Below are 24,170 nucleotides of genomic sequence, written 5' to 3'. Positions count from 1 at the left end.
TTGGGTATATGAGCTGAATGGGGAGAAATCCAGGCTGATGCATTAATAGTGTTCAAAGCCATGAGCCTGGGCTTTGCAGCATTTTTAATGTGTTCAATGCTGCTGAATTGTACCCTTATAAATATTTTTAAAGATAATTTTACTCTATATATCCATAGTAAATATGACAAAATAAAGCGTAAAACCATGAGAATCGGTGGAATTACCAAAGGGATGAGTGAGAATAGAAAATAAAAAATCTCAGGAGTGAGTTCTGAGGCTCTCAAAGTATTTGGAATCACTGTGACTCAAAACTCTATTAGTGTGACCCACAGTATGAAAAAACATTTCATATTCTGAGCCCTTACACACATGCGTGCACGCACAGACACAAATGCACACATGCACACAAACACACACAAAAGTTTCACAAAACAATGCCTGGTTTTACTACATATGATATTTTCTTTCTTTCTTTTTTTTTGTGTGTTTTTGAGACAGGGTCTCACTATGTAGTTGAGACTGACCTGAAACACTATGTAGTTGCCTGGTTTTACTACATATGATATTTTCTTTCTTTCTTTTTTTTTGTGTGTTTTTGAGACAGGGTCTCACTATGTAGTTGAGACTGACCTGAAACTCACTATGTAGCCTAAGCTGGTCTCAAACTCACAGCAATCCTCCTGCCTCAGCCTCCTGAGTGCTGGGATTACAGGAGTGCCCCACCACACCTGGCTTCCATATGATATTTTCTAATATTGTCTATTCTATTTAATCCCCCCACCCCACCCCCGTACTGGGGATCAAACTCAAGACCTTGTGCTTGCGAGGTAGGCAACAGCACCACTGAGCTAAATCTCCGGCTTAATTCCTTTTTTAAATGTAAAAGAAAAAAAGCAAGAGATTATAAAAACTGAAGCAAAGGAGATCTATCATGTGTAACGAGAAAGGTGAGAATAAATACACATTAGAAAGGCAAGGGAAAAATAATTATTCACAGAAGAAAAAATTGGGGAGGAGCGTATACTTGGAGCTTTTCACTGAAAAGTTTTCCTAAGAAATTTTAAGTACTAGGTAACCACTGAGGGGCTTGCTTAATTTATAGATTGTTTTTTGTCTAACTAAAATAAAATGAGAAACAAGCTTATTTTTAGGTGTAGTATTTGCATATTATTATGAGCCCTTCCTTTGCTTCTGGTCTAATAGCAAGAGTGGTAGATTTATACAATTTCAGAAAGAAAAGCAGGAAAGGAAATGTCTGGTTCTGGCTAAAGGTTTAAACCTAGAAGCACAGCCAGGGTGAGATTTTTTAAACTCTGGCTGGGCATGGTGGTGCATGCCTGTAGTTCCTGCACTCTGGGTGGGTGTGAAAGGAGACTATCAAATTTGCACCCAACCTGGGCGACTTAGCAACTTACTGAAACCCTGTCTCAAAAATAATAAATAGATAAATAAGGTGGGGATATAACAAATAGGAAACCATGAAAGAAGCTAGAAATCCAGTTGGCAATGCAGGATAATCTTAAGTTTTCTAAATGCTGTAGTTTGAATGTTTCCTCCTAAATGTTTGTGTTGAGCTTAATCCCCAAAGCATCACTGCAGGAAGGTAGGGCCTATTAGGAAGTATTTAGGTCACAAGAGACACCAATTTCATAAATGAATTAACACTGATTATAAAGTGGCTGGGGTCTGCAAATCTGATTGCTAGCCCTCTTTTATTGTTTTCCATGCAAGATGCCAGCACTTTGACATTGAACTTCCTAGCCTCCAGAACCATGAAAAACAAAATTTATTATTTTTAATAAGTTACCCAGTCTGTGGTATTCTGTTTAGCTATATACATCTACCAAATATAATGTTGAAAACATTTTTCATCTAAAGAGTTTAGTAAGGGGCTGGGGATTTAGCTCAGTGGTCCTGCTGCCTGCTTCTCAAGCATAAGGTCCTGAGTTCAATCCCCAGCACCAACAATAATAATAATAATAATAAAGAGTTTGGTAAAATACTTGTGGTCATGGAGTGTAGAGATAAAAGAAAGTTTTATCTTACAAACCACTTATTCATCTTCAAGCAACATTCAGCATACAGTCTCTATGGATCCTCTCATCCTGGTTTCTCTTTTATTCCAAAAATTTTTTTGTTTTTTTGTTTTTTGAGACAGGGTCTCACTATGTAGTTCAGACTGCTCTGAAACTCACTGTGTAGCCCAGGCTGGTCTCGAACTCACAGCAATCCTCCTGCCTCAGCCTCCCAAGTGCTGGGATTACAGGCGTGCGTCACACACCCAGCTCCAAAAGTTATTTTTTAAAAGAAGGCTGATAAATATTCCACTTTACTTTTCCTAATTGAATTTGTCTTCCTAAAGTTTAGTGTATTTTACAGAATATGTTAATACTGCTTTTTTTTTATACCAGGGATTGAACTCGGGTCCTTGCGCTTGCAAGGCAGGCAGCGGAACCGCTGAGCTAAATCCCCACCTAATACTGCTTTCTTATATGCTAGTGCCTACAAAAAAATTGATCAAGATTTGCTAAGATATTTTCACAATCTACAAGTAGGTTATGATTTACAGGTTGAAAACCTGTAGAAGTGAGGGAAATAAATAAGAAGCAAAAAATCCAAGGAATATTTAGTGAGAACCGGGGAAGAGTGGTGTCCCAAAAACCACCTGAAGAAAATTATTTCAAGAAGGTAGTTATTCACTGAATCAACTGTTGCCAAGAGGGAGATGAAGATGAAGTCTAGGGATTGACCAATGATTTGAAAATGAGTCACTCACAACCTTGACAAGAACATCATTGGTGAAGTACTGGTAGGGACAACTCACTGGCTTAGTGAGACCCTGTCCCAAAATTTAAAAAATTAAATAAAAATTAAAAAGATCTGGGATATAACCCAGTATGAAGGCCCTGGGTTCAGTCTCCAGTACTAAACAAAGGTTATGTGTTTTTTAAAAATCTTATTCTTTAAAAAATTTTCTGGTATCAAACATTTTGTGCCTTTGTGGTACTAAATAAGTAAAATGTCATTGTTCTCAAAGCTAGAGTTCATTTAAAGTCTTCTGATTTTTCTCTGCATTTCTGTCCCCAAAACTTTTATGAGACTATGAGGTCTAATAATTTCTCTCTTAATGAAATCTTTCTCTTGTCAAGGATTCAGACTATGTTTTACGCAATATGATGGTTACAGGGCAGCTGGGTCTAACAGAAATCCACACAAGTCCTCCTACCATTTTCAGGAAATCATGCATCTTCAGGTATGAGACATGTCTGTTTTGTTTGACTACCAGATATCTTTGCTATGTGACAGTAGATCTGATTATTACTACACACTGACCCATTCTAATAAACTTAGAATTTACATATACCAAAATATGCATACAGCAAAAGTCACTTATTTTTGTTTGTTTACAGTTCTGTGAATTTTAATAATGCTTATATTTTTAAATCACTAGCACAAATAGGTACAGGACAATTCTAACACTTCTAACCAGTCTCTCAACCTGTCCTTAAACATGGAAACCACTGATCTATTCTCTGTCTGACTTTTAAAGAAAAATTCCTATAGAACATTATCTGCCTGAACAGCCCATCAATTGGAGACTGGATAGAGATGTGGTTTTTTTATAAACTGGAGTATTACTCAACCATAATGAGAAACTAGAGGGTTAGGGATTTAGCTCAGTGGTCCCACCACCTGCCTCACAAGCTCAAGGACCTGAGTTTGATCCCCGCCCCCCAAAAAAAGAGAAACTAGAGACATCTATAGCTAAATGGTTTCACATTGAGGTCATCCTTTTAAGTGAAATAAATAGGACACACATGTGTAACTACCAAACAGTTTCTCTAGTGTGAAAAACTAAAAGTGTAAATAAGGTTCAAATTGTATAATTGATATTGTGTAATAGGAAGAAAAGGTCTAAAGGAGTAGGGGAAGTGGGAAGGGAAGGGGAAAGGAAAGAAGAGTAAAGAAAAATATGAGAAAAGAAAAAAGGAAAGCAAAGTCTTTGTAAATAGGAAAGAGTAGAGGGGGTGAAGGGAGGGCAGGGGAATGGGGAAGAAATAAGAACCAAGAAATATCATGTAAAGGTACAAGATCCCAATGATGAATGTAACTGTATTGTATACCTAAAATGTATCAATAAATTGAATGGAAAAAAAGAACATTATCTGCCTGGTCATTTTCCCTAAGGTCCTTTGTAAAACAAATTTCATAGGAATTTTATATTAAATTTATGGAGTTTTTTACATAGGTACGATCATATACATCTGTAATCCCTGCTATTTTGAAGGCTGAGGCAGAATTGATCACATATTCCAAGCCTGCCTGATCAATGTATTGAGACCCTGTTTCAAAATAAAAATAAAGACGGGAGGGCTGAGGATGTTGGAGACCCAGTTCAGTTGTATGGTGCCCCATTCAATCCCTGGTACCACCAAAAGAAAGGAAGAGGCGGGGGGAGGAGGGAGGGGAGGAAGGAAGAAAAGAGGGAAGGAGGGAGGGAGAGAGAGGGAGATAAAAGATTTACATGTTTTAAGGTGTGACCATGTTTTACTTCCTGTGAATGTCTTTTAAACAGTTAACTCAACAAAACTCTGATGTGATTAGGAATAATCCTTCCATATCATTTACCAGAGTTCATCAGTTAATGTTAACTAGCCTGCGAGCATTTGTTTTGTATTTAAAGGAGTTCAGCAGTGGAAAAAAGAAGGATAAAGTAGACAATGTTGTATTCAATAAATCCCAGTTTTAAAATGCTTAGAAGAGTTGTCACTTGTGGAAGGCAAGGAATTCTACTAAATTGTACAGATGCCGAATGGATCTTAACTGAGAACACATGTCTTGCAAAAAGAACTGACTGCTTCATAGGGCATCCATGTACTTGAGTGTACATTAACTCTATCTCAGACTAGTAGGCTCATTTGACATTTGAGTATGTATATTAGTAAATTTGCATTTAGCCTCATACCAGAATGTTCATTCTGTCTCAAGCCCTATTTACATAGTTAGCCCTTGTGCTAGTCAAGGGTTTTACTGGATAGGTACTACAAACATGTGTTAATAAAAGTTGAAATTGGGGGAAAAAAAAAGAATTTTACTGGAGTCCTTGTAACACCTAGGCTCCAGAAATCTGGATTCCTGTGTGTGATTTAGAGCAGATGCCTTTGGAGGAATTCTTGTGATAAGCTTTATTATTACTATGCCTGGAAATTTTAGTATGATACATCATAACTACGGTTTTCATAAATATATAAAGTGGTAGCTCAGCAGCAGCAAAGGATGGGAATAGCAGAAGAAAGATATACTCATTTGTTATTATAAGAATGATATTCTGAATTGTAAGTATGCTTCTTTTATTTTTCCTCATTGAGTTTATTGGTACATTTTAGGTACGCAGTACAGTTACATTCATCACTGGGATCTTGTACCTTTACGTGACAGGTCTTGGTTCTCATTTTTAAGTATGCTTTTTGAGGGTAGGCGAAGCATTTGTTGTTTTTTTGTTTGTTCACTTGTTTTTGGTGGTGATGATGATGATGCAGATTTACCCAGGGCTTCACAAATGCTAGGCAAGTGCTTAACCACTAAACTATATCCCAGCCCTTTTAATTTTTATTTTGAAACATGGTCTCCCTGAAGTTCCCAGGCTGGCTCCAAACTTGTGATCCTCTTGCCTCAGCCTCCCAAATATCAGGGATTATAGGCATGTAGCACCATGCCTGGCTAGCACTAGAATTCTTTTTAATTAATTAAATTTTTATTAGTATATGTTTGCCATACATAATGATCACATTCATAATGGGGAATTTATATTGTACATAATATATCTTAATTATTTTTTCCACTCCCCTCCCCTCCCGTCTTCCCCTCCCAATTTACAAAAGCTCTGTTTCCATTTTTTCCTTCAATTCTTTTTAAAATCCCTTTCTCTTCTTTTTCCCGTCCCTTCCTCCCTTCCTTGTTCTCTTGCCTAGTTAACATGTTCTTCCCACTTCCCAATATCTATCCTCCATTTTGCTCCTTACTTACACTTGGAGTTTCTCACACAAGAGAAACAATGCAGTATTTAAACTTGTGTATCTGATTTATTTCACTGAAGATTATGGTCTCAAGATGCATCCATTTACCTAAAAACGTCTCAAGCTTATCTTTTACGGAAGAGTAGCACCCCACTGCATATAAATAACATATTTTCTGGTACCAGGAATCGAACTCAGGACCTTATACTTGCTAGGCAGGTGAGGCCCCACCAAGCTACATCCCAGGCCCAAAATAATTTCTTTATCCATTCATCTGCTAGTGGACATGTGAGCTGTTTCCAAGATTTAGCTATTATATATTGTGCTGCTGAAAACATAGGTGTGTATGTATCACTGTGGTATGGTAACTTTAACTCTTTTGGGAAGATACCTAGAAGGGAAATAGCTGGGTCAAACAGAACCTCTAATTTTAGTTTTTTGAGGAATCTCCATACTGATTTCCAGAGTGGTTGTACCAGTTTACGCTCCCACCAACGATGGAGAAGGGTTCCATTTTCCCCAAAGCCCTGCCAACACTTCTTATTGGTCGAATTCTTCATAGCAGCCATTCTTCCTGGAGTGACATGGAATCTGAGTGTTGTTTTAGTTTGCATTTCTCAAATGACCAGGGATGTTGAACATTTTTTCATGTATTTATTTTCTGCTTGTACTTTTTCATCTGAAAAGTATCTTTTCATTTTGGATGGCCGTTTTTGGAGAGTCTAATTTTTTTAGTTCTTTGTATATTCTAGATATTAGTCTTCTGAGAAGTAGCTAGCAAAATTTTTTTCCATTTTGTGGATTCTCTCTTCACTCTGTTGGTGATTTCCTTCACTGTGAAGAAGGTTTTTAATTTGATGTGATCCCAGTTCTTGATGCTTTTTTTTTTCTACATTAAGTTTATTGGTACATTGAAAGCAAATAATACAGTTACATTTATTCTTGGGATCTTGTACCTTTACATGATATGTCTTGGTTCTTATTTTTCCCCCATACCCCTGCCCTCCCTTCACCCCCTCACCCTTCCCTATTTACTAAGACTTTGTTTCCTTTGTCTAGTTGTTGATTCTTTATATTGTTTCCTGTAAAATCAAGATTTTGTTCATAAAGTCTTTATCTACACCTCTGTCTTCAAGAATTACCTATTTTGTCTTCCAGCAGATTGCTTCTGTTTTAATATTTAGCTCTTTGATGCCTTTTGATTTTAGTTTAGTATATAGTGAGAGATGTGGGTATATGGAAAGCGGTTTTCCCAGCACCATTTTTTTTCCAGTACCAGGGATCAAACTCATCCCCAGGACCCTATCACCATTTATTAAAGAGACTATCTTCCAATGAAGGTGGTTGGCCCTTTTGTCAAAGATTAGAAGGGCGGCATCCCAGCATGGGGAAAAAGAGATAAAAAGAGATGTGTCTATGCCTCACTAGAGAAAGAAGCCGGCACTATATTTTCATGAAAATCTCAGTGTCTCACTAAAGCAGACCTTGTAGATGCCCTGCCTAGACCCCCAAGACGCCTTTCGCCAGCTGCTGTCAGTTCCACTGTAGGTAGCAATGCTTCACACTGTAAGTTTCTTTGACGGTGGCCCTTAAGGGATTGGAGCCTCTCACCAGAGTACCTTAGGGTTACAGGGAACTCTCTCCTACCCCAGGACTGCCAACACACGTCAAAGCAGCGTACAACCAATAATTTGACTAATACAAGGATGCAAAGACCCCCTCCCCTGCCTCACAGCAGAACAATGGACTTCCCAGATCTCCCCTTTAGGTTCAGGCTGAGGCTAAACTTCACCTGAAATTACATTCCTACTTAGCTTCTCCCCTTTCTCTAGCCTGCTTCCCTCAGTCCCTCTCAGGTTTCTCCAGAGAACACACCCTCATTCTATTACTTGCATAAGCATCCTTGTCAGGATCTGCTTCTAGGGAAACTGACCTAACACACTCCTTACTCATTCTGGCATTCAACTAACAAGTATTTATTGGGCAATAAGTAAAGAAAAAAAAATGAACATTTCCATATAAATATCTATATGATAAGACAATGAAGCAGGACAAAGAAATGCAGACTGACTTGCTTCTACTTTAGACTGGGCAGTAAGGAAGGCTTCTCCGCTGAAGGGATGTCTGAGCAGAGAAATGTCTAGCTGAGTTGGCTGGGGATTTGGCTCAGTGGTTCTACCGCCTGTCTTGCAAGCATATGGTTCCCAAGTTCGATCCCCGGTACCACAAAAAGTAAAATAATAATAATAATTTTAAAATATCCAGCTGAGTTGAGCTGACGGGCAGAGCCAAGTGAAATCAAGGGGTATGGCCTTCTAAGCAGATGAAACAGTAACAAGGGCTTGGTGGTGGGAATGAGGTGGATGCAAGAGAGAGTAATTCTGCATGTTTGGGTAGAACACTGTGAGCAGGATGATGTTTAATGTCCTTGTGCTTATTTGGGTTTTGTTTCAGAGATTTCCTTTTTAAGTGTATAGACAGTTCAGAAGTTGTTTTGGCCTCTGCTTGTGGGGAAACCCACATAGTAATTCCACTTCGTGAGAGGACAGGAGAGGCCCTGGGACTCCTCGATGTTAACATTGGCCACAACAGAATGTTGTTATACCAAGAATATAAAGATCTACAGAAAATGATGAAGGTGATCTATGCAGCCTGCTCTGAAATACTGGGTGAATTCTCTGGAGAGATGAAGAAAAACATTATCTTAGGTACAGTTAATGTGGGTTCATGGGTTTAATAGGTTTTGGGGAAATCACAAGCAATGTGAGGAAGGATTCCTTTTCTAACATGAATTATTTCAATACATAGATCTTTCCGTGTGAAAATAATTCCCCTATGCAGTAATAGCCTTATGTTCATGGTCTATAAGCTAAAGCAAAGGACATGGAATCATATTATCTTGGTTAGAACTATATAGTTTTAGAGCTGAAAGGACTCATAAAGGCAAGATAGAACTAGCATTATTAAATGCCCTATCATGATTTAAGCACTTTTTTTTTTTTTTTTTTTTTTTTTTTTTTTTTTTTTTTTTTTTTTTTTTTTTTTTTTTTTTTTTTTTTTGTGGTACAGGGATCAAACTCAGGTCCTTGCACTTGCAAGGCAGGCAGTGAAGCCACTGAGCTAAATCCCTGGCCCGATTTCAATACTTTAAGTATGTTCTTTCAATTAATCCTTATAATCATATGATCTAAATGGTGATGTCCCATTTTATAGGTAAGGAAAGTGAGATTCAGAGAAAAGCAAACAAAAAAATAGCGAAGGCTGGATTTAAACCCAGGTTTTGGGGTGCTTCCCATTACACAGCATTAACCAGTCAGAACATCTCATCTTACAGATAAAGGAGTTAAAACCCAAAAGTAAAATGGATTTTCCAAGGTCCAATAGCAAGCTAGTGACAGAGCCAAGACCAGATCTCAGTTCTTGTGACTCCATTTCTACTAGGCTACTCTTAGCACAACATCAGCTTGGGGTGGGGGGCAAAAAGAAGGAAGCTAGCGTGGCTAGAATGAAGTGGATAGAATTACAGTAACACTATTTGAGATTAGGCAGGCCGCTTTTTTAACCATTACATAGAATGGGATGAGAAAGAAGAAAAGTAGGCACGGCGGTAGTCTCCTATTATCCCATCTATTCAAGAGGCTAAGGCAAGAGGATCACTTGAGCTCAAGAGTTTGAGACCAACCTGGACAACATAGAAAGACCCTGTCTCAGAAGGAGGAGGAGGAGAGGGAGGAGAAAGAAAAAGAAGAGAAAGAGGAAGAAGAAAAGGGGGAAAAGAAGAGCAGTCGAGGAAGGGAAGAAGGACCAAGAGGAAGAGGAAGATGAAAACTCCAGAGTTTCACTATATATAAAGCCTAAGATTATATGCTTTTATATATATATATATAAAATCTCATTTAATTCCCATAGCTCACCAGGGAAGTATGGATTAGCCTCATTTTAACAAAAAAGGAAGAAGATATTTTAAAAAGTAGACAGGCTGAAGATTTAGCTCAGTGGCACAGCACCTACCTCGCAAGCACAAGGTCCTGGGTTCGATACGTAGTACCAGAAAAAAGAAAAAGAGGGGGAAAAAAAAGAGAACTAATAAGTGAAAGAGTATGTTTTAAACTAAGATCTAACCCTAAAAGTAAAGTTTTGTCTTTTCTCAGAGCTTTCTTCCTATGACCTGCACTGAGGGAAATTCCAGTTCTCTTTTGATTTTATTGCCAAAGAAATTAAGAAATCATAGGACCGATCTTTTTTCCTGATGAAGAAAAATGTTTACTAGAATATGCTCAGAATCCTATATGCTCAGAATGAATGTGACCGAATATCAGTGTAAGATGTTATTTATTCTGTTTTTACAGACATTGAAAAAGCAGGAGAAGTCCAGCGGGCAGGAATTCTCTTTTTTCGAATCATGCTGCAGGAGCTGCGGGAATGCCTCCAACTACTCAATTCCATGGACTTTGTGTCACTGTTGCTCTATGAGTATGGACCTCAAGCAGAGCCAAATTCTCCTCAAGACAGCAAGTCCCAGGAGTCTGAACCCAATGTAACCCTAGTACATGACATCCTGAAAGGAGTTATCCTATTCTTTCATCCAGAGTTGGAATTTTCAGATGACTTGGAAAATTGGGATAAGTGCAAATTTGTACGTTTTTTAGCCACTCTTTTTGTTGACTAACAACCTATACAAATTTACATGTATGAATTATAATGGCACAATTCATAAGTGTGCAAAAGAAAGGATCTTCACGTAGTGAAAGCATTTATGTAACCTGCACCTGAATTTAAAAAAAAAAAACAAAAACAGAACATTAGTAACATCCGCAAAGCCCTCCTTGTACCCTTCCCCCAAACTCCCACCACCCAAGCCACACACCCCAATGATAGCCATGGTCTTGACTTCTAACATTATAGGTTGGTTTGATTTTTTAAAATGTATATAAATGTAATCATATGAACTGAGTACTGTATCTCTTCTTGTTAGTGATTCCATGACTTTCCTTTTGTTCTTTATTCACAGTATATTAACAAATACTTAGTGGAGCGTATTTGTGCCTTTGACCCAACTGCTAGCCATGTGAAAGTTAATTTACAGCTCATTGATAAAAAGATCAGAGGTAAATTTCCACTTACTCATAGTCTAAAGTGACACCAAAAGAAATAGAATGCAATTGTAATTAAGATATTTTTATTAGAGTAAAACTAGTGGCTCATAAATTTTTAGAAGAAAATGTTACAATTGTAAGTTTTTTTTAAAAAATAGGGACACAATCTATAATCTATTATATTCAACAAAGACACTGCCTATGTTACACATATGAGAATTTAAAACTACCTCTATCTCCCACATAGTTACTATATGTGCAATATTCTTTTTTTTAAAAAAATCAAAGCCAGGTTTTATGGTGTGTGCCTACAGTCCCAGCTGCTCAGGAGACAGAGGCCAAAGGATCACTTGAGTCCAGGAGTTTGAGAACTGCCTGGGCAACACAATGAGACACCATGTCAAAAAAAAAAAAAAAAAGAAAGTCGGGGAGAGAAACAAATACAAGCTTCAGTGAGAATAGGGACATTGAGCAAACAAGCTATTGGCATCTTTAGCTTTAGTAAAGAACCAAAGAAAATAACAGATCTACAGTCTATATAAATAGTAATACAGACCTTTTAGAAGAGGAGAAATGGCAGGACAGCAGAGCAGTGCGGCTCTCAGGTTGGAGACGCTGACATTTCTTTGGCCACAGAGGGTAGGTCACATCCCAAAGTAAATTACAAATACAAGCTCATATTCCTCCACTAGCTTGTATTCCCCCATTAGACACCTCAGGCCATATATGTGAGTGAGCCAGTAAGGAATGCATTTAAAGTTTGATTCTGCTTTCTTATGAAAAGCTAACCCTTAATTGGGAAAATTAGTAATTGCTCCCTAGCCCTAGCCCTCTCCTTCCTCTCCCCATTCTTTGTGGAGACCCAGATCTAGGCAGATGGTTTCTGCATTTCTGTGATACATAAACAAGGCTGAGAGAAATACCTAGAATGAAAAGGCAACCAGCCACACGCCCCAGGCAGTGGACTCATGTCACATGGGGGGGGTACCACGATGGGCATAAGATGGACATGGAGGTGGATGGACATAAGAGTGATCACTCCGGAAGTTTGGGACTGTTAGAGAACATGAGATTCACATAAAATTTAACATGAGCTAATGTGAAGCCTGACTGATGTGAATCAAGTTCAGAATTCCTATTTTCCACTACAGTCAGTCTTATGGTTCTGAATTCATTCATGGAAGCCTCTGGATTCATAGGTGTTATAGGTACAACTTCTAAGGTGCTAGTAGAAGGATTAAAAAAACAACTCCAACAACAAAAATGAATACTTGAGGGATTTAGCTCAGTGGTTCTGCTGCTTGCTTCACAAGCACATGTCCCAAGTTTGATCCCCATTCCCCAATAAAAAAAAAAAAAAAAAAAAAAAAAAACTTTTTCACTGTATACTTTGGGGGTGGTGCTTGGAATGAAACGCATGACCTTCACATAGAGCTATACCCCAGAACTTTATTTATTTTTTTTTTTTGAGACAGGTACTCACTAAATTACTAAGTTGTCTGGGCTGGGTTTGAACTTGAAATCCTTCTGCCTCAGCCTCCCAGAGTGCTGGATTATAGGCATGCACCACCATGCCCAGCTTCACTGTATACTTTTATAGACTCAGCCTAAACTGTTGTTGGAGAATTTAAAGCTCAGAAGAAAAGTTTTTTGCAGCATTATCTTGGCCTGGCTAACTCCCAGCCTCACCTGGTTGCTATTCTTCTTTTTGAAGTGGATTTAATCTCTGCCGTGAAACCCAGCTTCATCCTCTCCAGTGTGTGACCAGTTTATCTAGTTAATATTCTAAGTCCCTACTCCGCTTTGGTCCCCACCAAACTGCCAGCCCCTCATCTAGAGCCTGCTTCCAGTGTTCCTTATGTCTTTTCAGAGTTATGTTCCCCTTTCCTGAGCCAGGACGCAAGCAGACACGAATATCTAATTCAGTCCCTTTATCAGATGGAATAGGGGATGAGGAGAAGGACTCTACTTCCACCTTGCAAGTGTGCACAGGAATTGGCTCTCCGTTATTGATAGGATAATCTCCAGCCCGAGGAGAGGCCAAGGGTACCTTTTGCAGCATTGTACCAATGCCTCAAGGGAATCTCTTTAATTTGCCTACAAGAACTATCATGTTCTGCTATCATGTACTGCTCTTTTGTCTTAAAACACATGAAAATTTCTTTCTCTGCTTGTCCCGACTACCAAATATCCTAGTTGATCGCTGAGCAGCCTGAAGGCACAACCTTCCCGATCACTTTCTGCTTTCTAATAGTGCCCTCACGTGGCAGGAATTATAACTGCAATTAGCAGAGCAGGCGTCAGCCCTCAACTAGTAACGCAAACTGCATTATCACCACCACCAAATCTTTAGCATTATCACAGTCTCTGAAGCAATCAAGAAAGTTCATAGGCCACCCAGATACAAATCTTCTCTTTTTCAGATGCAATTATATCCGAAAATTCTAAACTACTGGGGTGGGAGAAAGGGGAGGAGTTCTTTGGGACCAATGTTCCATTTGTGCCAGGAGAGGCGTCTCCTAGCAAGGCAATCTATTACTGCTTGAAGTTTACTTGGCCTTCTAACAGCTTCAACTAAGGTGCCTAATCGATGCCCCGACCCCAGCATGAAATTATATCAACAATGTCTGTAGGTTTGGCCTGGACTGGGGACAAACCGCTATACTAAATAGCAGAGCTCCTAACCCACCATACCTTGTAAACTAATGATTTTTTAAATTGGCTTCCTTCATTTTTTGTTATTTCAAACAAGCTTTTTCCTTGTTACAGGGCCTGGCTGTGACTTTCAAATGTATGTGCTTTAATTTTTTAAATTATAATTTTTTTTGTTAATTAAGTTTATTGGTACATTTTAGGTATAAACATGATAACATTCATCATCAGGAATTTGTAGTTTTACATGATATGTCTTGGTTCGTATTTTTACCCCATTACCCTGTCCTCCCTTCAGCCCCTCCACCCCTCTCTATTTACAAAGACTTTGTTTCCATTTTGTCCTTTTCTCATACTTATTCCTTTCCCTTCTCCTATGCCCCCACTTCTCCTTCCCCTTTGGGACCCTTTCTTCCTATTTCACATTATCTATTATACATTTTGACCCTTATTTACATTTTCAGTTCTCACCGCAGAGAAACTGTTCAGTATTTACATGTGTGTGTCCTATTTCATTCACTTAAGATTATGGCCTCAAAATGATTTTTACCAAAAGGATAGAATTAAGGCTGGTGATTTGCCCATACTATCTTAGAATGTCTGCTCCCAACTCTCATCCATTTCACCCTAGTTTGAGGAAGGGGTATTTTACATTCTGGTAGAACTCTAGTGAGTGAGCTTGTCTGCCTTTAAATTGAGGCAGTCGTCTGTAATGTAGCACTGAGCGGCTCTGTTCAGCAGGGCTCGCTTTCCAAGGCTGCTCCATTGCATATAAATGCTGTTGACATACCCTGTGGGGAGTGGGGTGGGAAATGTGACTCCAGTGACCACTTGCAGATAGTTGTATGGACAGCTGTGTATTCAGTAGTATATCAATAGCTGTTACCTTGTGTCACTCTGCTTCAGGTACTCCTAGTAGGTGGTCTCTTCTACCTGGAGGTGTAAGACCTTAAAGGTCCCTTAAACTAAGATATTAGCCAATTACTCACACATTATTCAGGAGGGAAAAAGTATAATAGGCTATTCTGGGGTTTGGCAAATACCTGGGACCTGGATGCTGGACTCCCCATGCAGATCCTTCCCATTTTCAGTTCCAAGTTATTCAGAGGGAAAAAGAAAATTAAAGCAGCAACTATCTTTCTGTACCTTATCACTCCTTTTGATTTCAAATTTTTTTCCTCATTGAGTTTATTGGTACATTTTAGGTAGACAGTACAGTTACATTCATCATTGGGATCTTGTACCTTTACATGCCAGGTCTTGGTTCTCCTTTTTTCCCCTTGTCCCCACCCTCCCTTCACCCCCTCCTCCCTTCCCTATTTACAAACACTTTGTTTCCATTTTTTTCATTTTCTCATTTTTTTTTCTTTTCCCTTATTTCCTTTCCCCTACCCTTCCCACTTCCCCTACACCTTTAGCCCTTTTCTTCCTGTTACACATTGTCAATTATACCATTAGGATCTTATTTACGATTATAGTCTCGCACACCAGAGGAACTATTCGGTATTTACAAATGTGCGACTTACTTATTTCACTTAAGAGTATAACCTCAATATGCATCCATCCAGCATCCAGGTCCCAGGTATTTTCCTAAATTCAGATGAAAAAAGAGGATCACGCAGGTAGTAGGGTGGAACAACAAATTAGGTTTTGCTTCTCCCGAAGGGGTAGGTTTCACTCCTCCTCACCAACCAAGTGGCTCATTTCTGTAAGCGGAAACCATTTTAGGATCAGGCGCCATCTAAGAATGTAGGAAGGTTGGGGCCATTTTGTCTGGTAGAGAACTCTATCAATTCTCATTAATACATATTTGTCATACATATGGATCACATTCATCATAGGGAATTTATACCTGTACATAATATATCATGATTCTTCTTTTTTCCCACATAGCCCCCTTCAATCCTTTTCTTCTCCATTTACAAAAGCTGTTTCCATTTTTTCCTTGTGTTCTTTTATTTTCCTTTTCTCTTCCTTCCCTTCCCTTTTCTCCCTCCCTTGTTCCCCTTCTCATTTGAACATGTTCTTCCTACTTCCCAAAATCTATCCTCCATTATGCTCCTTGTTTATCCTTTGGGTTGATCACACAAGAGAAACAATGCAATATTTAAACTTGTGTGTCTGATTTGTTTCACTTAAGACTATGGTCTTGAGGTGTATACATTTTCCTACAAATGACTCAAATTTATCCTTTACAGCAGAGTAGTACTCCATTGTATATAAATACCACATTTTTTCTATCTATTCATCTGTTGGTGGGCAAATGAGCTGTTTCTAAGATTTAACTATTATAAATTGTGCTACTTTGTATATCATTATAGCATGGTGCTCTTAATTCTTTCAGGAAGATATCTAGAGGGGGAATACCTGGGTCAGATGGAACTTCTAGTTTTCATTTTTTGAGGGATATCCATACTGATTTCCATAGTGGTTGTACCAGTTTGCACATCCACCAACAACTGAAAAGTTCCTTTTCCTGCCTTCACAATCTCACCAGCATTTGTTATTGCTTGTTTTCTTGTTTTGTTTTTTTTTGTTGTTTTTTTTGGGGGGGTTGGTATTGGGGATCAAACTCAGGCCCTTGCATTGCAAGGCAGGCAGTGGAACCACTGAGCCCAATCCCCAGCCCTATTTTTTGTTTTCTTGATAGCAGCCATTCTTTCCGGAATGACATGGAGTGTTGTTTTAATTTGCATTTCTTGAATGACCAGTGATGTTGAACATTTTTTCATATATTTATTTGCTATTTGTACTTCATCATCTGAGAAATGTCTATTCATCTCAGATGCCTATTTTTTGATTGAGTCTTTAAATTTGAGGGAACTGATTTTTTTGGAGTTCTTTCTTTCTTTCTTTCTTTCTTTATTTGGGGGGAGGGCACCGGGAATTGAATTTGGGACCTTGTGCTTGTGGGGCAGATGGTGAAATCACAGAGCCAAATCCCTAGCCCTTTGGAGTTCTTTATATACGCTAGATATTATCCCTTTATCTGAGAAGTAACTGATAAAAAAATTTCCTCATTCTGCTCTGTTGGTGGTTTATTTTCCTGTTCAAAAGCTTTTTAATTTGATGTGGTCCCATTTGTTGATTTTGTGTAATATTTCCTATGTGATTGGAGTTTTGTTCAAAAAGTCTATGCTTATACCTATGTCTTCAACAGTTTTACCTATTCTACATTCCAGCAAATGAAGTGTATCTGTTTTAGTATACTGATTTTGGATCCATTTTTATTTTAGTTTAGTATATGGGAGAGATATAATTCTAGGTTGAATTTTCAGCATGTGGAAAACCACTTTTCCCAGCACCATGTATTAAAGAAGCTATCTTTCTTCCAATGGAAATAGTTGGCCCCTTTGTCAAAAATAAGGTAGTTGAGTGTAATTGGAGTTGTTTCTGCATCTTCTGTTCCATTGAGTCTTGTGTCTGTTTCCGTTAATGTGGTGTATTACATTTATTGATTTGCATATATTGAACCATCCCAGCATCCCTGCATCCCTGCAGTGAATCCTGCTTTGCTCCGTTCTGTTTGCTCATCTCTGCTTTATTTTGTTTTTTGAGACAGAGTCTTGCCCTTGAGCCCACTATGTAGCCCAGGCTAGCCTTGATCTTATGGCAATTCTCCTGCCTCATCCTCCTGAGCCTGGCTTGAGTTTGCCAGTATCTTATTGAGGATTTTTGCATCTATGTTCATTCAGGAGATTGGACCATAGTTCTATTTTTTTGTCGATCCTTCTCTGGTTTTGGTATCAGGGTAATGCTTGCTTCCAGGAATGACTATGCAAGTATCGCTTCTCTCTCAATTTCATTAAAGAGTTTGAGGGGTATTAGCATTAGGTCTTCTCTAAAGTTCCTAGAGAATTCAGCAGTGAACCTTTCAGGACTTGGACTTTTCTTTGTTGGTAGTTTTTTTTTTTTTTAATTTCTCGACTGATATTAGATTATTTAGAACTTCTATATCTTCTTGATTCAGCTTTGGTAATTCATACGTATCTAGGAATGTGTTTATTTCTTCTCATTTTTCCACTTCATTAGGCTACAGGTTCTCAAAGTAGATATTGATAATCTTTGGATTTCTGCAAGATCTGTTGTGATTTCACCCTTTTTGTTCCTAACAGCATGGATTCAGGTCTTTTCTTTACTTTTTTTTTATAATATTGGCTAAAAATGTGTTTTTTATTTAATCTTTCAAAGAGCCATCTCTTCGATTCGTTGATTCACTGTATTGTTTTCTTAGTCTCTAATGCATTAATTTCTGCTCTGATCTTTATAATTTCCTCCTTCATATGTGCTTTGGATTCAACTAGCTCTTCTTTTTCTAGACCCTTGAGGTTCAACCTTAGGTTATTTGAGCTCACTGTTTTTCTGATGTGAGAATTCACTGCTATAAATTTCCTTTGTGGGAACTGCTTTCGTTACATCCCTTAAGTTCTGATATGTTGTATTGGCCTTGTCATGTAAGTGTAAAAACTGTCTAATTTCTTCTTTAACTTCATGTGACTCATTGGTTGTCCAGGAGGGAGTTAATTTCTATGTGTTTGTGCTGCCTTTGGGGTTTCTTTTGCCATTGATTTCCAATTTCATGGCACTACAATCTGATAATATGCATGGGATAATTTTAATTTGTTTGTATGTACTTAAGCATGTTCTATGAGCTAGTATGTGGTCTATTTTGGAGAACATCCCATGTGTTGCTGAGAAGAATGTGTAGTCTATTGTTATTGGGTATAATACTCTGTAGATATCTAGTAAGTCCATGTGTTCAAAGGCTTGGCTCAGCTCTGATATTTCTTTGTTGATTTTTTTTGTCTAGTTGTTCTATTTGTGCTACTGGGGTATTGAGGTCCCACATACAATTGTATTAATGCTTATTTGATTGTTCATGCCCATTAATGTTTGTTTTATAGGTATTTAGTGCATATTTATTTATGATATGTCTTCCTCTTGGATTGTTCCCTTAACAAGCATGTAGTGACCTTCTTTGGTATAGACAATTTTTGGAATGTCTTACCACGAAGGAGCAAAGAAATGGTGCTGTAACTGGAGGAAGAAATGTAGTCAAAGTTTCATTTTTTAGACAGGAGAGAAAACAGTGGGTTTGATTTCATGGCAACAGTTTTATGGAAAGCAAGAAGTTGACAATGTTGAAGATACAGAATTTCTGAAGCAATGTCTTCATTCAGATGAGAGAGAATAGAGTCTTGTTCAAGTACCCATACATCCTGTTCACCTTGAGACAGTCCCAGTTTTTTCTTATTGCCCTGGTGACCTATTCAGTTAGTATTTTTTCTCTCTCAAGCATAAAGTTTGGATAATGAATTATATGACTTTCTTAGATCTAGTGCATTAGCAGAGGAATTGGCTTAAGATGACAGGATAGAGTAAATAGGCACACATGAGAGTGAGTAGGGAGATGTACTGGTGAGAGACTGGAAGTTCTGGTTGCTTCAGTTTTCACAGTGAACTTGAAAGCAGGATCATCAACTATACTGAAGACTGTAAGGAAAAGAAGTAGGAGTGAAATATTGATGTTCCTCTTTTCCTCATCTTTCCATCCTTGCGATTGAGGTGCTCTCTTTCTTTAGTTTCTTAATAGGACTCTAGAAAGGAGCAAAACTGAATGTATGTTAATCATCTAGAGAAGGATTGTCTGTTCCATTTCTTTCAGATTTTAACTTAATAGTCTCCAGAGTAAAACACAGGCATCCAGATGGTTTGAAAAAATACTATCCTTTGGAATCCCCCCAAAAAATCATAGGCCTTTTATTCATAATGGCTTTATCTCATCAGTTTAATATTGGGTTATTTATAAATTCTTCAAAATAAATAATTTATAAATATATACACACACACATATTGGGATAGATGGTCAACATTTGTTACTGATAGAGGTACAACAATAAAAAGTTTGGAGGTTATTGCATTAAATTATGAATTTTTAAGAGATTAATTGCATTGATTTTAATTCATACATTTGAGTTAGAGGTATTCGTGATGAAAAAGTCAGTACATGTAATACTGCAAAGAAATTATGTTTGAAAAGCCAGGTGTGGTGACACATGCCTGTAATCCTAGCACTCAGAAGGCTGAGGCAGGAGGATTGCCATGACTTCAAGGCCATCCTGAACTGAACAGCAAGACCCTGTCTCACGCGCACACACACACACACACACAAATTAATTTTTAAAAATTTTTAAAAAGAAATTATGCTTGCAATAGGAATGAGACTAATGTACCTGGAAGAACACAGTGTGTGTCTTGGAACAAATTTCCACCCAAACATTGCTAACTCAAGAAAAATGTGTTTTTTATCTCCCCCCATTAATCATTGATTCTTTCCTGAAAAGCCTGGGAGGCAGTATCCTACAGAGCTTCTGGGACCACATTACATTAACAGACATATTAAGTGCCTGACTTCCATGGCAATAATAAGTTCCCCTGTCTACATAAAAACTAACTGAGCCAAGTGTGGTGGCACATTCCTATAATCCCAGTACTTGGGATGCTGAGGCAGGAGGATTGCCGGGAGTTCAAGGCTAGCCTAGCCTGTATAGTGAGTTCAAGACCAGCCTGACCTTGTCTCAAAAAATAAATAATTGAATAATTGAAATTTGCACACACATATCCTTTTAAGCATATGTTATTCCAAGGACCATCTGCACATTCTGTCTGGCAATCATGGTAAGGGTTGATTTAGGAAATGTGAAGCAATAAAAGTAAAAGAACCAAAACTAAAAGAATAATGGAGAGGAGACTTCAAGAAAAGCTGTTGACCTTGGACTAGCTGGTAGTTGAAAAGAACAGTTGCATCTCAGCTTTTGGACTTGAAACTTAAATACTTCATTCTTTTTGCTTTGCTCATCTTTGCTAATTATCTATAATTCCTAAAGGATTTAACTTAATTAACCCAGTGATCCATAAATGGAGTTTTCATTTTAAAATATCCTTTTTATAGCCCAAATGTTTCCAGCATAATGAATTCCCTATGTAATTAAAAGTTTGATTAAACTAGAACTCACAAAAATGCTATAATAAAAGATTTCTGAGTAGATCCCTAAACAGATTTACAGCTTGACTGAGAAATCCTTATAGCTTAGATGTATTCAAATAATTTAGTTTAACCTTTGCCAAGGCAAATCCAAGAAAAAGCATATAAAAGAAATAAAAATAGATCTGCTTAAAAGAATTGAGAGTTGCTAAGCATGCAAATAGACTGTCGTCTGCCAGCTTGCAAAGAGGTGGCATCTGTTCCACCACAAGAGGACGGTAGTGCTCAACTGTTAATGGAGAACACAGCAGAGTGCCAGACACTTCCTTAGAACAATCAATATAGCCATAGTTAACACATCAATCTAAAAGGACAAGAAAACAGAAACCACATCCCAGACAGTTTTGAAGCTTTTGTCCCTGACAATAATAAGACAGGAAATGGGCTGGGGATTTAGCTCAGTGGTTCCACAGCCTGCTTCGCAAGCATAAGGACCTGAGTTCGATCCCGGGTTTAAAAGAAAAAGACAGGAAATAAGCAACAGGGTCTTGTGAAAGGGAGCAATCTCTCTCCCCATCCTGGTGTCCTTGCATCACCATGGAGGTGGCTTCAGATGGGGTCTGTTCCTTTGGATGTTGGGCTACAGAGGTCTTAATGGGTATTCAGAAATGGCAGAATAAAGCTGAGAGGAGCAGCAGAGCTGTTTGATCTCAGAAAATTAGTTAGGACTGGTTTTTAGGAGTATCCTAGGGTGAACTTGTATTTTATTTTATTTAGATTCATAACACTGGAACATTAAAATAATCAAACTAATCTTTGAAAATCTGTAGCATTGCCTTTTAAAGTTTTGAGGAAGCTAATTAGTCCAAGAGATAGAAGTATAACAAATGAACTCTCAATACCTTACGTATATATTTTGATTGATCTAATAATGCTGAGAAAATGAATTAGGTATGTTTAATATGTTTTCATGACCAGTATCTGTTTCTGTCTTTATGATAATTGTCACTATTGAGCTATAATCTGGAAAAACTTTTATTACTTTAAAATCAAATTAAATTATCCCTTGATTTAATGTTGTTTTAATTCAACATTTATTGAACAGTTAAAATTGAATAAGACAGTGTCTCTGTTAAAAGAATCTTAGAAAATTAATTGTATCTACATGTTTTAAAGTCATCATCAAATAAAAAACAGAAACTTGTGAATGTTGTCCATGTTTTATGTGCCTTTCCCATCACATATTGTGACTTTTGTTGTAATAACACCTTCAAAACCATAGGAAAGCTAAACCTAATTCAGGAAACCCTATTTTTTGTGTTGGTAGAAAACAGGAAATAAAATGGGTTCTGCTTTTAAATTATAATAGATAATTGTCATTATTGTTAATAAGCTACAGATAATTTATATTTGAAACTCTCAATTATATTTAATGTTTATTCAATTTAAATCAGCAAATATGTATTTAGTACCAAGGATGGAATGTACCAAAAAAAAAGGGAAATTAGTACTTTTGAGCAACTACTCTGTGACAGACCTTTCTCATTATCCTCATTTAAAATCCCGAAGTATTATCCCTATTTTACAGAAAAAGAAACTTAGCCTCAGAGATATTAACTGGCATGCTGCAGATCACAAAATTAGTTCAGGTAGAATCTAGATAATCCAGATCTGTTCAATGCTAAGGTATATATTTTTTCCATTGTACCATTTTATCTGAATATTAGTCATTGACTTCTAAGAAAAATAATTTTTATAAACGGCAGTTTAGCAAATACAAATATATATAATGGTGGGTAGTAACTATATATTTTTTAAAAATTTAATTACAGAATATTTCAAACATACAAGTATAGATAATAACACTTATGAAATCAATACAAAGCTACATTTTGTATTTAACCTTAACATTATGCCATGTTTTAGTCAGACTTTTTTTTTTTTTTTTTGGGACCGGGCATTGAACTCAGGCCCCTGTGCTTGTGAGAGGTGCCGGAACCACTGAGCTAAATCTTCGGCTTAGTCAGACATTTTAAAAGAAATAAAATAAAATAGGATCAGTTGAGGTTTTCTATCTCTCCCTGATGCCGTTCTCTTTCGCCATATTATGATGAATTTGGTTACCAGTATTTTTCCTTTTACTACATCCTCATGAATTCATAAACAACATAATACTACTCTGCAAGTTTAAAATTGCGTTTATAGTGTACCCAAATGGACATAATACTATACAGTTTACTTTTGGGGCTCAATATATTTTTGAGATTTATCTGTAATGGTATATATAATTCTAATTCTTTAATTGTTAAATGCTATGTAGTATTCTATTAGATGAATATATCAAAGTGTATCTATCCATATCCTTGTCACTACATATTTAAATAAGACTCTATAGTTTGACTCAAAACTTATCTAATGAATTTCAATCATAATAGTAGAATTTATTTTAATAATAAAAGAAAGTTCAAAACTATTCACACTAACTTTTTTTTTCTTGATGCAGCTCATTCCCGAATCAAAGTATGGAAATTTGGTAATATTGTCATTGAACTTCTATACCACTGGCTGCACATCTGTTCAGCTCTCATGAAGCTAAGCAAAAAACTAAACAGTGCTATTACACCTCCATTGCCCTCCAAGTCTGACAACTATATATATGCAAAAATGCCAGAGGAAACTTTGCAAAGGAAATCCTAGCAGAATTTGTACTCTATTTAGGATACAGTACTTTGATCATATTCACTGTTGTTAACTTTAAAATATTTTCAAGTGCAAAGGAATGCCACACAGACATATTTGGCAGTAATTTCTAAAACCACAAGCACTACCTATGCAAAAATTTTATCTAAGAAATATCCAGTTAAGGTAGCCATAACTGAATGTATTTAAGCGTATTATAAAATGTTTGACGTTCCCTTGTGGTATGAGCTTTGGATATGCCATGAGACCACTATGGTTGATTGGGTATTTTTCATTCTTCTAAGGTACAAATACAGAAAGCTGTGGATTTATTTTTAAATGGCAGGGTTTTATTTTTAATATCAAAAGAATAACAAATAATAAAGATTTTAAGAAATAGACTTGGGATTGTTTTCCTAATTTTCCAAAGACTTATCTGAAAACCACCTCTTTCCCCCCTCTCACACTCCTCTTTCCTTAGCAACTTAAAGGTCATTTTAATAAACAGAAATTCTTGTAGGAAAATGTTAGTTCATGACTCAAGGAAAAATGAAAATAGTGCTTCTAAAAAATGACAGAAACCTGTCAAGTTTGAGAACTACAAAAAATGTTTGTTTAAAGCTTGTTATTATGGCAAAACTTTACTGTTCTATTGTGAGATTTCATCTTTGCAGTAAGATATCTGATGACAGTCCATTTTTAATAAAATTTGGGGAAATTAAACTTTATTTTCTTTATTAGGTTGACAAAATGTGATGT

At 37.2% G+C, this 24,170-nt stretch overlaps 1 protein-coding gene across 11 annotated transcripts in view; it reads left to right on the top strand.

Moving 5' to 3' along the window:
* The window catches only part of Efcab5 (EF-hand calcium binding domain 5), a 128,083-nt gene extending 104,330 nt beyond the window's left edge, over nucleotides 1-23,753 (top strand). For 10 of the 11 annotated variants that reach the window (XM_010642228.1, XM_010642232.3, XM_033762867.1 and 7 more), the window contains 5 exons: nucleotides 3,132-3,235; nucleotides 8,454-8,707; nucleotides 10,349-10,635; nucleotides 11,011-11,107; nucleotides 23,236-23,753. In XM_010642228.1, the coding sequence (XP_010640530.1) occupies nucleotides 3,132-3,235; nucleotides 8,454-8,707; nucleotides 10,349-10,635; nucleotides 11,011-11,107; nucleotides 23,236-23,429 (936 nt within the window). In that variant the 3' untranslated portion in view covers nucleotides 23,430-23,753. Of the gene's footprint in view, nucleotides 1-3,131; nucleotides 3,236-8,453; nucleotides 8,708-10,348; nucleotides 10,636-11,010; nucleotides 11,108-23,235 lie in introns of those variants that run through there. The other variant, XM_010642238.3, reaches the window with a different exon arrangement.
* The last annotated feature ends 417 nt before the right edge of the window (nucleotides 23,754-24,170 follow it).

The sequence above is a fragment of the Fukomys damarensis genome, unplaced genomic scaffold (genome assembly GCF_012274545.1).
Source record: "Fukomys damarensis isolate Sample0158 unplaced genomic scaffold, DMR_v1.0_HiC HiC_scaffold_13, whole genome shotgun sequence".
NCBI classification, from domain to species: Eukaryota; Metazoa; Chordata; class Mammalia; order Rodentia; family Bathyergidae; genus Fukomys; species Fukomys damarensis.
This window is presented reverse-complemented; position numbering and strand designations above follow the sequence as displayed.